The 13,049-nt window shown below is 48.1% G+C and overlaps 1 protein-coding gene across 1 annotated transcript in view; it reads left to right on the forward strand.

Moving 5' to 3' along the window:
• CDYL2 (chromodomain Y like 2) overlaps positions 1–13,049 on the forward strand; it is a 171,160-nt gene that overhangs the window by 138,190 nt on the left and 19,921 nt on the right. Inside the window, exons 3-4 of the mRNA XM_037145184.2 lie at positions 4,498–4,715; positions 12,124–12,296. Of these exons, the coding sequence (XP_037001079.1) occupies positions 4,498–4,715; positions 12,124–12,296 (391 nt within the window). The remainder of the gene's footprint in view (positions 1–4,497; positions 4,716–12,123; positions 12,297–13,049) is intronic.

The following is a 13,049-nucleotide window of genomic DNA, read 5'->3' on the forward strand; positions in this document are numbered from 1 at the left end:
CTGCAGTGACGTCACTTCAGGCCCTAAGGAGGCTCTTCTCCCTTCCTCGGTCAGAGAAGATGGTGCATCTCCCAGGTCACCACTGGAGGCTCCCGCCCAGTGCCCTGATAGAAAAAAAGCTTTGAAATCACAGAGACGCCTTTCCCATTATTCTTTATCACATTGCCCTATTGTTTTCCCATCTATAATTATTGTAGATATTAATTTACTTGTTTGTTTTTTATTGTCTGCACACCCAAGGAAGCTATGTGAGGGTAGGGACCTTGTTTCTCCATTTTTTTTTTTTTTTTGGATTTCCATCATCTAGTATGATAGCTAGCCCACAGGAAGTGATAAATAGACTTTGAGTGAATGAATGAATCAAATGACAAACAGCTGTCTTCAATCCTGGCTTTACCATTTAAAACCTTTGTGACTTCCAGCCAGTTATTTACTTTTCCTTATCCACAAAATGGACTCACAATGGTGGTTTCATAGGACTGTCGAGATATTTAGAGACAGCATACAGTGCTGCTCAAGACAGGTACCTCCCACATCCCCCTCCTTGATATAGCTGCTAATTAGCACCTTGATTTGGTTGGGGGGCAGGATTTTACTGAGGTCTTCTCCAGCCCTGGGAAGCATGCATTACGCCAGAACCTGCCAGCGGGACCACCTCACGGATCCCGCCTGGGCTGCTGCAGAAGCGGTGGCCAGCTCCAATTAGAAAGCCCTTCCAAGGAGCTGAAGGTTTTGAGGTTAACCCTGAAGAAACAGCTCCCTTTACAAGAGCCTTTTAATGAAGTGCTTGCATTTACTTTCCAGAGTTCATTGAATCATTTTACCCGCATTGTGTTTGACAAAGCCTCGTTGCTTCATATAATGGAAAAGTACAGGATGAAGAGGCTTCACAGAAGCTGTCAGATGGGTGACCCAGGCACCGCTACCTCTGTGCCCTGAGATGGGGACCTGGCATTTGGGAGGAGGGGTTCGGTGGAGCATTGCCTGGTCTCTCCCTTTGGCTTGGTTCTTGAGCTTGCAGAACCCCCAGTGCTGAGAAGGGTCTGAGTCCACCCAAATGCAAAGAAGCGAGTCCTGTGGAATTTTGGCGCACGGGTGGTGTGGGACTGCGTCGTGTGCAGCATGGCCCTGCCCTCGCAGAGACAGGATCATGCAGAAAACATTATTGGAATACTTTGATGTTGAGCCGGGCTTTAATGGTTGTAAAACAAGAGCTACCGTTTGTTCTGTGTTTACTATATCCAGGGTCCTTTGAGTATGTTTTTCATTTGGTCCTGCTGACTGAGATTAGCCACCAGGACCATTCCACTCTGTCCACAGTGATTTTTCTGCGTGGGGGCCAGATTTGGCCTCTGGGGACCAGCTCCTGGTTGGGACACAGCATTTCAGTCTCCATTGGTGACTTCTTTCCCTTCCCTGCTGAAAACAAAATGAAAGGTTGCGCCAATGCTTAGCACACAGTAAGTCCTTGTCTGTCTTTCCTTGTCCCCTTCCTCCGCCATCATTGCAGCGTAGTGAGGTCGCCTTTGAGGTGAGCCCCCATCCCACACAGGACAGTCACCCCCTGACCCCGGCTGAAAAGCCAGACTCAACACCATTTTCAGACCTTCGTCAGCACTCGAGCACAGGGCTTGAGCCGGGCCTCTTCCACCTTGGCATCCTGGGTTTGGGAGGCCGCCTAGTGATGGGGGACCCCTGGCTTGGCTGGTCTCTGGAGCTGTGGCAGCCTCGTGGGGTGGGCCTGGCAGGCTGGGTTTTCACAGTTCTCCAGGTGATCCTGACGCCGGTCAAGTGTAAGAACCACCGAGCCAGGTTCTCAAACTTGCCTGCATGTCAGTATTGCCTGGCACTGTGCTGGGGTTTTTAAAAACGTATTAGTACTTAATATTGAAATGTAGTCTTTAAAATAAAACTCACTTTTTAAACTGTTTTTGATTTATAGAGAAATTTGGAAGATAATATAGAGAGTTCGTACATAACCACACCTGGCTTCCCCTATTACTAATATCTTGTATGAGTCTGGGGCATTTGTTACCATTGATGAACCAGTATTGACACGTTATTGTTGGTGAAAGTCCACACATCAGTCAGGGTTCCGTAGTCTTCATCTGCTGCCTGCTCCAGAGTCCTCTCCAGGGTCCCACATTACGGCGAGTCCTCATGTCTCCTTCGGTCCCTCTGGGCTGTGACAGTTTCTCGGACTTTCCTGGTTTTCGATGATCTTCACAGTTTTGAAGTGGACTGATTAGGTATTTTGTAGAATGTCCCTCAATTTGGATTTGTTTGACGTGGCTCCCATGATGTGTTTTTCAAGATCTTAGTTATGTATTTTTAGAGAGGGAGGGAGGGAGGGAGGGAGGAAGAGCGGGACAGAAACATTGATCAGTTGCCTCTTGGATGCACCCCAACTGGGGACTGAACCTGTAACCTAGGCACGTGCCCTGACCGGGAATCAAACTGGCAACCTTTCACTTTGCGGGATCACACCCAACCAACTGAGCCGCACCGGCCAGGGCACATGTGTGTGTTTGAGAGGAAGACCCCAGGGGTGGAGTGCCGTTCTCCTCACATCATAATCAAGAGTGCATGCCATCACCATGCCTTATTCCTGTTCATGTTGACCTTGGCCACCTGGCTGAGGGAGCTTTGGCTTCTCCATCTGCCCCAGTCAGGGTTGTCCACTGTTAGTTGCCCCCTGCCCCCAACCTCCTATACTGTACCGGTTACTCTGTGAAGCCCACACTTGGAGAGTGGGGAGTTATGCTCTGCCTTCTTGAAGGCAGAGTGTCTGCATAAAGTATTTGGAATTCTTGTGCATGGGAGAATTGTCTCTTCTCTCCCATTTATTCATTTGTTCCATCATTTATTTATGTCACTACGGACTCGTGGATCTTGATTTTATACTTTGAGTTATAGTGCGATACTACTTTATTTTGTTGCTCAAATTGTTTTACTGTTGGCCATTAGGAGCTCTTTCAGTTGGCTCTTGTGTCCTTTTAGCATACCCCCATCATTGAAGGCAGTTGAAACAGTTTTTAGTGCTTCCTTCCTTTCAGCCACTACAGGCCTGTCTGATAGGTTTCCTACCTCAGTCCTAGAATCAGCCAGTTCCCCAGGGAGCCCAGGTGCCTTTTATTGGGAGGGTATCAGAGACTGAGGTCTGGGCCCTGGGAGTGCTTGCTGCCATTGGCATGTCATTGATTCTGGACCCTTTCTACCGACAGAGCGAGAAGACACGTGTCTGTATTAACCTGTGTACATACACTAATCTATAAATACCTCTGTGTGTAATCATCTGTAACTGTATTAAGCTAAACATGAACTCAAATTGATGTCTTCAACTCTAATCATTATCACATGATTTATTTTAGCCTCCTTTCCTTGCTTATCTGTGAAATCTCACTCCAACAGTGAGAAACCTCATTCCTACGATCTGCCATCTACTTAACTGTTCAGTTCCAGCGTACGTGTGTCGTGGTGTCAAACGTTTTAACTCCTACCTGCCTCCGTGGGAACCAGCTCCGTCATCTGGAGTGCAGTGCTTCTGTGCAGGTTGCCTTGCCTGCAGTGCTACAGGCTCCCCTCATTCCTGACGTTCTCTAGGTCAGCATTCCCCCTTCCCCTTCAGTGAGGTGGCTTCATACATTCGTAATCAAGTTAGATTCTTTTATCACACGCTGCATTCCACCCTGGGAATCTCCCCATTTCTTCATTTTTTAAAATTTGCATGCTCTAAGGTACACTGTCTGTGCTATAAGTTCTTTGGGACTCAATAAATGCGTCATGTCTCGTATTCATCATCAAAGTGTCACACAGAATGGTTTCACTGCCCTAAAAAAATCCTGCATTTCACTTATCCACCCTCTTCTTGTTCCACCTGAACCTGCTGTAACCATGGCACTTTTTATTGTTTCTATACTTTTACCTTTTCTGAAATGTTATGTAATTGGAACCATGCAATGCATGGCCTTTTCAGACTAGCTTCTTTCACTTAGCAATACGCTTTTAAGATTCATTCATGTATTTTGGTGGTTGGATAACTAATTTCTTTTTGTTGCTGAATAATATTCTATTATATGAATGGATCACAATTTATTCATCCATTTGCCTAGTAAAGGACATATTGGTTGCTTCCAGTATTTGGTGACTATGAGTAAAGTTTCTGGTGTTTTGTTTGTTTTGTTTTGTGGCCGTAAGTTTTCAAAGCAGTGGTTCCCTTTGCTGGAGACCAAAGGAGCAGAAGCTGGGTGCTCCCAGGTGGACCTGGGGGAAGGGGAATCAAGGGTCCCGTGGGGTCCTTCTCAGAGAGCCCTCTCTGTCCTCTTCTGAATTTATAGATGTAGTAACTAAGACCTGGGCTCTTTCCCACGCAGAACAGAGGACACACGAGGGGTGTCGGCTACATCTGCCCCCTCCAGTGAACATCTGAACTTGCCCTGATCTCTCACAGAATTGTTCCTGTCTTGGTTTCTCACTTGGTTTATCTGCTTTTGGAAGGCTCTGCTCTGACCAACGGGGGATTAAACATGCACAGCCCAGTGAAGAGGAAGCTGGAAACGGAGAAGGACTACGTCTTTGACAAGAGGCTCAGGTACAGCGTCCGCCAGAATGAAAGCAACTGTCGGTTTCGGGACATTGTCGTGCGGAAGGAAGAGGGGTTCACACATATCCTGCTGTCCAGTCAGACCTCAGACAACAACGCGCTGACCCCCGAGGTGAGGGGGCAGGACCGGAGGGGAGGGGCAGGCTGGGGAGGGCCTGTCATTCATCAGATGGAGGTGCTGGCTTCCCTTTGCTTCTTCAGGGAGCCAGCGTGCACACACACTTGGCTACAGGACACAGTTTGCTCATCACTTTACTTGCACTATCCATTTGATCTTTATGACTAGGTAACTGTATCATCATCCCACTTTATAGAGGAAGACCCTGGTAAATGGGGAGATTCAGTCAACGGGTCAGGACTTAGTCAGGAGAGGCCCCAGCGTCCAAACATCATATCTTGGGCTTTCAAGCTAGGCTGCATTATAATAAGCAAGTCTAATTTCTTGGCTTTAGATGGAATTATATTCACTCAGCTCACATACTTTTTTTGAGATATAATCAACATATATAATTCACATACCATAAATTTCACCCTTTTAAAAAGTACAATTTGGCGATTTTTAAGTATATTTACAGAGTTGTACAAGAGTCACCACTAGTTCCAGAACATTTCCATCACCCCAAACGGAAACCTGTACCCGTTGGCAGTCACTCCCATCCTCCCCTCTCCCCAGCCCCTGGCGGCCCCTTGCCCACTTCCTGTCCCTATGGATTTGCCTCTTCTGGGCATTTCATGTAACTGGAATCACACAGCATGTGGCCTTCTGTGGCCAGCTTCTTTCACTCAGCACGGTGGTTTTGAGGTTCATCCGTGTTGTGGCTTGTGCCTCTCCATTGTACGGATGGGTTATACCTCGTGAATTAGCTCCTCAGCGGATGGAGCTGTGGGCCAGTTCCGCTTTGACTGCTGTGAACAGCAGTGCTGTGAACATTTGTGTACAAGTGTTTTTTATGAACATACATTTTTAGTTTCTGGGATCTCCCCCTAATTGTGGGACTGCTGGGTCATAAGGTAACTCTGCATTTAACTTTTAGAGGAACTGCCAAACTGTTTTTCACAGGCACTGACCGTTTTACATCCAGACCAGCAGTGCGTGAGGTTCTGATCTCTCCGCCTCCTCGCTAACTGTCCATAATGTGTCTTCTTTGTTCCAGCCGAGCCAGTGGACGTGAAGTGGGATCACGCTGGGGTCTTGATTTGCATTGTCCTGATGACTAATGATGCTGGGCATCTTTTCACATATTTATCCATCATTTGTCCGTCTTCCGTCTCTGAAGAAACGTCTATTCCAATCCTTTTCCTATTTTTAAAATTGGGGTGTTTTCTACTTACTGAGTTTTTACTATTCTTTATATATTCTGGATACTTACCCTTATCAGATATATAATTTGAAACTACTCCCACCCATTCTGTGGGTTGTCCTTTTACTCTCTAGATAGTGTCCTTGGAGGTACAAGCTTTAAAATTTTGATGAAGTCCAGTTTATTTTTTTCCACATCACTTGTTGAATGCCAGTCACTGGTGTCTTTCTTAGGTGAATAGACCAGGGAAACAATGACCACCTAATGCAGTTAGGTAGACAGTATCATTCAAAACGTGGGACACTTAGGCGGAGCAAAGAAGAACATTTTCTGAGAGGTTCTCGACGGCGCGGGAAACATTCATCCCAGCAGTCAGTCCTCCCCGACTCAGAGGACCTAGGGCAGGGCATCGCCGTGGCAGATGACAGAAATGGCAGCCGCACCAGCTGGCAGCGGCTCTTGGGGCCTTGTATCTGCTACTTACCCCATTTCACCCCCCCCCACCCCGTAGCCTCTGATGTAGGATTATTGGGATCCACGTCTTCACGGATGAGGAGGTGGGTTTGGAGAAGCTGACAGGCCCGGGCTCACACAGCCCAGCTTCGGGAGGTCGCGGCGGTTGCTGCTCTGCCCACCACTTTATTTCCTGCACTCGGCCCGGCATCTGGTCCACTGGATACAGTTAACCCCAACCCCACACCTTTTCTTGTCCCTGTGGTACCCCGCACTCTGATTTCCATCGTAGCAACGACGATCTGGAGGGTTAACACTGAGGTGTGTTGGGAGGACACCGTCAAGGGTGTAGCGGTGGCTGTCCACCCAGACTGGGATTGCTGGGATGGCCCGGCACTGCCCAGTGTGGCCGGTACACCTGGGGAAGGCCCAGGAGGTGGGGTGGGATGGGAGATGCTGTGTCTTTGAACTTGTAACCACACGTCTTATCATTATGATTTACATAGACTGGCTGTTTTATGGGATTGTGGGTGTGACCTTCAGGAATGATGCCAAGTATAAGAGAAGGGATGTGGCTCAAGCCCGTGCAGTTTCTGGGGCTTGTGGTTGCTTGTTGGCTCTCCTGTGGGCATGGTGTCCTGCGGTCTCTCCCCGCTCCACCTGCAGGAACCACGTCAGGGGTTCCTGCTGGGCAGGCCTCTGCGTGGGCTTCAGGGGAGTCCAGAGCCTGCGGTTCACCCCGAAGGCTGCTCTGTACATGTTTATACACCTCAAAAGCTTGTTATTTCAAGCGCACCATAAAACATCCACACGAGACCAATTCTTGGATTTTTTTCTACTTCACTACTTTTTAAAAGCATGCTTTAAAAGACACAGCATTTTCCTTCAATTAATTGAATAAATGTGAGGACTCCCAGCTCATTCTGTCTCCTCGGAGCAGCTTGGAGTGTTAACTGTTGCCTGTCTGTCGTGGAGACTGTGCTGACTCCAACTGAATTAAGGTGCATAGGTTCTTGCCTCCTGAGTTGTGAGCTTGGTTAACTAGAGGTCCGTTGTGATTGGTGTCTGTCGGTAACAGAATGGTAGAAAAATGGGGGAAAAATATATTGTCCTCCACAACCAACATGGATTGACTGTATGAGGAAGCTGGCTAACTGGGTAAGGTCGCCCCAAAAGACAGATGCCACTGAAATGAGGAGGTGGTGTTGGTGGAGGAATACAGACCTGGGTTTTCGAGTCCTGCCTCTACCAACTCACCACGTCTGCTCCCTCGGAAAGTTTGCTTGGCTTTCTCCCTGAGCTCCCGCATTTATAGAAGTTACACAGCATCTTGCTCGTGGGATTAGAGATAATGCCTGCAGAGGGGCTTACTGAGTACTTGGCACACAGGAGGTATTCGGTGAACGTTGCTGTCATTATTAAGATGAAATAGGCGATCTAACGGCCACCAGCAGACTCAGCCTTGCTGGCTCATGGAGGAACTGGGAGGGGGCCACCTTCACGGTCATAACTGAATTTCTTTTTCTAGTTGACATTGGCCTCATGGGCAGAAATTCATACATTACTGGGTTTGCTGACTAGATTCTGAGGCTAGTGTGTATGTTGTAATATTTCTCCTGTCTGGAATATAGCAAAGAACCAGGAGGACAATGAAAATGCCGCTCAAGGAAAGAGCCAGCGAAACAGATTGCCCAAAGTCTTGTGGATACAAAGCTCGTCCACTGCCCCAGGAGGACAGGACCCCAAGGCCTCACTCCACTCCCGGTTTTCTCCAGTACTCAGCAGATGGTGCACCACATGCGGGGAGCACGCCGCACGTGCAGGAGTCACGCCTCATGCCCTCTTGGTCATCCCCCCAGGCCCCGCCATGGCCACCCAAGGCCTGTTAACTTTAGTATCTTGAATAGCTCCCTTATGTGTTTCCTTCTCTCAATTTCCTTCCTAGCGCTTATAGTCCAGCCACTAGGCTATTTTGTCTGGATGTTGTAATAACCTGCTGATAAGTCTGCCCCCTTTCACGTTTCCTGCCCTTTAACCCATTCTCCACGTGGTAGGCAGAGTGGTTGCTGGAAGTGCTGATCCAGTCAAGTTACCCTTTCTACACACAAGTACATTTGCATCAGTGGCTCCTGATCGCTGAGGTTAAGAATCTAAACCCTTAATGTGGCCTGCGGGGCTGGTGCCCTCTGCCCTGCCCATCTCTCTGGCCCCATCCCTTATTCACACATCACTCTTCTCCCCTCCTGCCCTCCAGTCACCTGGGCTTTTTTTCCTGTTCACAGCTGCCTCAGGGCCTTTGCACATGCCTGTGCTCTTCATTCAGATCTCAGGTCAGCCGTCACTTCCGTAGGAGAGTCCTCCCTCCACTCCCTGGCCAGGTCATGCCTCCCATATGCTTTGCTAGCACTGCATCTCTCCCTACTGGAACATGTTACAGTTGTTAGTGTACATGTGATTGTGTGATGGTTTGTTAAATGTGTGATCCCTCCATTAGACTTTAAACCTCTAGAAGGTTAGATACTATGCCATCCGCTCAATTTCAATTTATGTAAATTCCATTATGTGTAAATATCTGGACTAGGTGTTACAAGGGTTATTCAGATGAGTAGAATACTGTTTTAGTTCTTAAGGGGTTGTATTAATCTGTTACTGCATTCTGCATTGTCCTAAACGTAGCATCTTAAGACAACAGACATTTACAATCTCACAGTTTCCGTGGGTCAGGAGTCCAGTCCTGGTTTAGCTGAGGCTTCTGTTCAGGGTGTCTCACAAGCCTGCAGCGAGGGTATTGGCTGGGGCTGCAGCCTCAACTGCAGGCTCAGCAGAGGGGGATCCACCTGCAAGCTCACCCAGTGGCTGCTGGCGGGGCTCAGGTCCTCACTGGCCAGAGGCATCAGCGCCTTGCTCCATGGCTCCTCCCCATGGGCTTCGGAGCAGCCTTTCCATAGAGCTGCTCTTGGCCTGCCTGCTTGCTTCCTCCAGACTGAGAGCTCCAAGAAAGGGAGATGGCAAAAGGAGATAGCCAGGCCAAACTAAGTCTTTTTGTATCCTAATCTCCTCTTGAAAGGGACATCCCATCGCTTTGCCATGTTCTCGTGGTTAGAAATGAGTCACTAGGCCCAGTCTACACTCAGGCTGGGGCTCACACAAGGGCACGAATACCAGAGAAGAGATCATCACAGGCCATCCTAGAAGCTGCCTGCCACGGGGACTGAAATTAGGTAGGAGGAAGACAAGGCACGTTGCGCATGTCCACAGGGGAGTCTGTCCACAGTGTCAGAGCAGGGATTTTAAATGCATGGGGTGTCAGGAGCAGGAGTGGTTTGAGTTTACTTGGGGACATTTGGGAGGACTTCCTGAAGGCGGTTGCAGCTGAGAGGGGCCCTGGGTGACTGAGTTCATCAAGTAAAGATGAAGTAGAGAGAGAGAGACCCTGGTTTCCTCCCGTTCCACACCCACTTCTAGTGCATGTCGTTCTCCGTTCCAACAGATCAGAGGCTAGAAGTATGGGGAGGGGGGCGGTGCTTTCTCCTTAGACACTAACAGCAGGAGCAAGCAGCAGCTTGTGTGCATGTAACAAGGGGAATAATTCTCCCAAATTATTCAGGACTTGGATGCGCAGGGTGGTCTGGGAGCATTTGTTCTGGAGGCAAACAGACCCCTGGAGCCCCTGAGGAGACTGGTTTGTCACGGGCTGGCAGGTGACCTTTGAGAGGTAGTGACATGTGTGCAGTGTATTCTGTTTAAGAAGGTAAAGCAGTGTAGTAGTTTGTCATTTTACTGTAAAGAAACCAGTTACATCATAAAATTTGGGGTCCTCTGAGAAGGTTGGACTCTCGGCCGTCAGTGCAAATTGGATTATCAAAATGAGACAGGCTAAGGCACAGTATACGCCCTAGATAGAATTTACGTTTAAATTAAAAATGTCGTCTGAACGTGTGTTGCATCAACAAAACACAGATTTGCCGGTGGCTGTTTTGTTGGGTTTTGTTTTACTAACTGACAAGTAAGCGCGACCTCAGAGTGGGTGGCCACGCTCTGAGTGGTGCAGGGTCCCTGCGAACTGCTGGCTTTCTTTTGTTTGCCTCTCAGGGAAACAGAGCCCTCGCAGGGGTGAGACTGTTTCTGGGGGCAGGCAGATGAAAGGACCCACGAGACAGCGGCCTGTTCGCTTTTTTCATGCTCTAAATGAGTCTCTGTGGCTTATGCCCAGTTAGAGTGGGAAGGGCTTGCCCCGTCCTCAGAGAGCACAAGCCGGGAGAGTCTCCATTCGGATGGACGCCCCACCCTGTTTTGTCCACTGAAATTCGTCCATTTGTTCCAGCGGACCTACAGTATGGAGCAGTGAAAAAAGAAGGGATGTAGGGGTTAGATTTGCATGGTGGTTCTGCCTGTTACTGGGGACCTTGGGCGACTTACTTCGCTTGCCTGAATTTTTGTTGCTTTACCTACAAATTACAGTACCATTCTCTACCTTCCAGGATTCTTGTTTGGAATAAAATACTGTGTGTAAATTTACCCTGGCACCTCTCAATGCTTAGTAAGTGGGAGTTGTTTTAAAAACAATACTTTGATAACATTTTGACACTGTAGCCTATGATTACACCTATTGAAGAACAATACCGATTCTTTAAAAGCCTATTCACTTATTGTCCCTGTCCCCCAAAGCTCTCTCAGCTTCACCCAGACAAGCGCATGCCTTGGTTTCTCTTACCATCCGCTTTCTGAGCTTACCTTTGCTTTTCCCTGAACTTCTGTTGGACTGGGTGATTGAGCCCTCATTCATTGTAATTCATGATGTGCTGTTAAGAAGTTACCCTGAAGTTATGTTCACGTGGCAAAGCCTAGATGTAATTGTTACCTGTCCCCTCTCCCAGACACATAACCGAGGCATGCTCTAGCTCTGGTCACCCCGTATGTCATCTGACAGAGTACTGTCACCTTGGACCGTACATCCACCTTGTGCACCTCCCACCCTCCATTAGTCAGTATCACTATGGTGATATTTATAGTCAGTTTTTATATTGATTTATCAACACATTCACCACTTTTTCTGCTGGCTGTGATTCCTTGGCTGTCAGGGTTTTGCTTATTTTTTTCTGAATATGGTTTTCTTCTTGAAGTCCATCCTTTTTCAGTTCTTTCAGCGAGAGTCTAAGAGTGGTAAACATTCTTTTATTGAAAATGCCCAATATTTATCCTTGTTTTTGTAAAAGGCAAAAGATGTATGCAATCTGAAGAGAAACCAGAGTATTTATCCTTGTTTTTGAATGATAGTTTAGCTAGATACAGAATTTACGTTTAACAGTTATTTTCCTGGCACCTTGAACATTTTGTGGGTCTGATGCCAGAGCCCCCTCCCACCTGCAAGCTGTGGGAGGGTCTTTGTTGCATTAAGCATGAGCGAGAGCATAGAATTACATTGGCCTTCTAGAGATAGCTAACGTAATTCACCTGGGCTGCGCGCAGACAGGACTTTCCCCCTCACCTTGACACTGGCAAAACAGGCAAATGTGGAAAGATTTGCACGGTTACCAGGGATTAAAAGACTTGCAAGTTTGCAGCCAGTGACCCCTCTGCCACCCTCCGTTGCTGTCTGCTTCAGGGAGGATGGAGGGGAACACTTGTTTCGGTGTTTCTTTGCTAGGTCTGGACATGGCTCGCATTCAGGGGAGGCTCCTGCACAGGAGAGCAGGTTTACTCACGTGTGCACCCGGCCTCCTGATAGACATGTAACCATCTCTGCAAACCCATCTCTGCCTGCAGATCATGAAGGAGGTCCGGCGAGCTCTCTGCAATGCGGCCACGGACGACAGCAAGCTGCTGCTCCTCAGTGCGGTGGGCAGTGTGTTCTGCAGCGGCCTGGATTATTCCTATCTAATCGGCCGGTTGTCCAGCGACCGGCGGAAGGAAAGCACCCGCATTGCAGAATCCATCAGGTGAGCTCTGCTTGTGTCTGGACATCAGGGGACCTGGCTAGGATGGCCAAATTGGGCACAAAAAAAAATACATGGTGCTCAGTGAAACTCTTTAAACAACTAATAATTTTCTTTTAGCATGATTATGTGCTGTGCAACATTTGGGATATGCTTATACTTAACAGTGCTTATCTTAACAATAAGATATTATTGGTTGCTTGTCCGAAACTTGGAGTTTAATTGGGCATCCTGTATTTTCCTGCCCAAATTAGGGATGCCTTCGCTCTTTCGGTAGGATCTCATTTAATTCTTTTGATCCCCAAAGGATTTTATTCCCTTATATTAAGCCCAGCGTCTGGTAATGCCCATGTGTCATCCAGTCTCCTCCTGCCCTCTGTCTGAGTGAAATCTCTGATTTTCTGGGCATTTCTGTTTCTGGAGCTCAGCACTGGGAAGGTGGATGGAGGGGCTCCCTGGGTAGCTGTGCGCGTGTGGATCGGACAGGATGGGAGTGTTTGCCTCTCTCTTGTTGGCTTTGGGGCAAAAGTTGGGATCCTGGGGTGACATCTGATCCCAACAATCAGTATCTTTTTGGGGACACTAAAGGGTAGTTATTTCCCCATTCTTTACAGATTTATCGAAAGCCAGTGAGCTTACATGATTCCCAGCAAGGCTGGTACTATCCGCCACCCTGGGGAGCTCATGCACGCTCACTGTTGCGCATACAGAGTGCTCAGACCGGAGTCACAGTTCAGTAAAGCAGCCGGTCTCCTG

This window comes from Artibeus jamaicensis, unplaced genomic scaffold (genome assembly GCF_021234435.1).
Source record: "Artibeus jamaicensis isolate MK-2021 breed Jamaican fruit bat unplaced genomic scaffold, CSHL_Jam_final contig_464, whole genome shotgun sequence".
Taxonomy (NCBI): domain Eukaryota; kingdom Metazoa; phylum Chordata; class Mammalia; order Chiroptera; family Phyllostomidae; genus Artibeus; species Artibeus jamaicensis.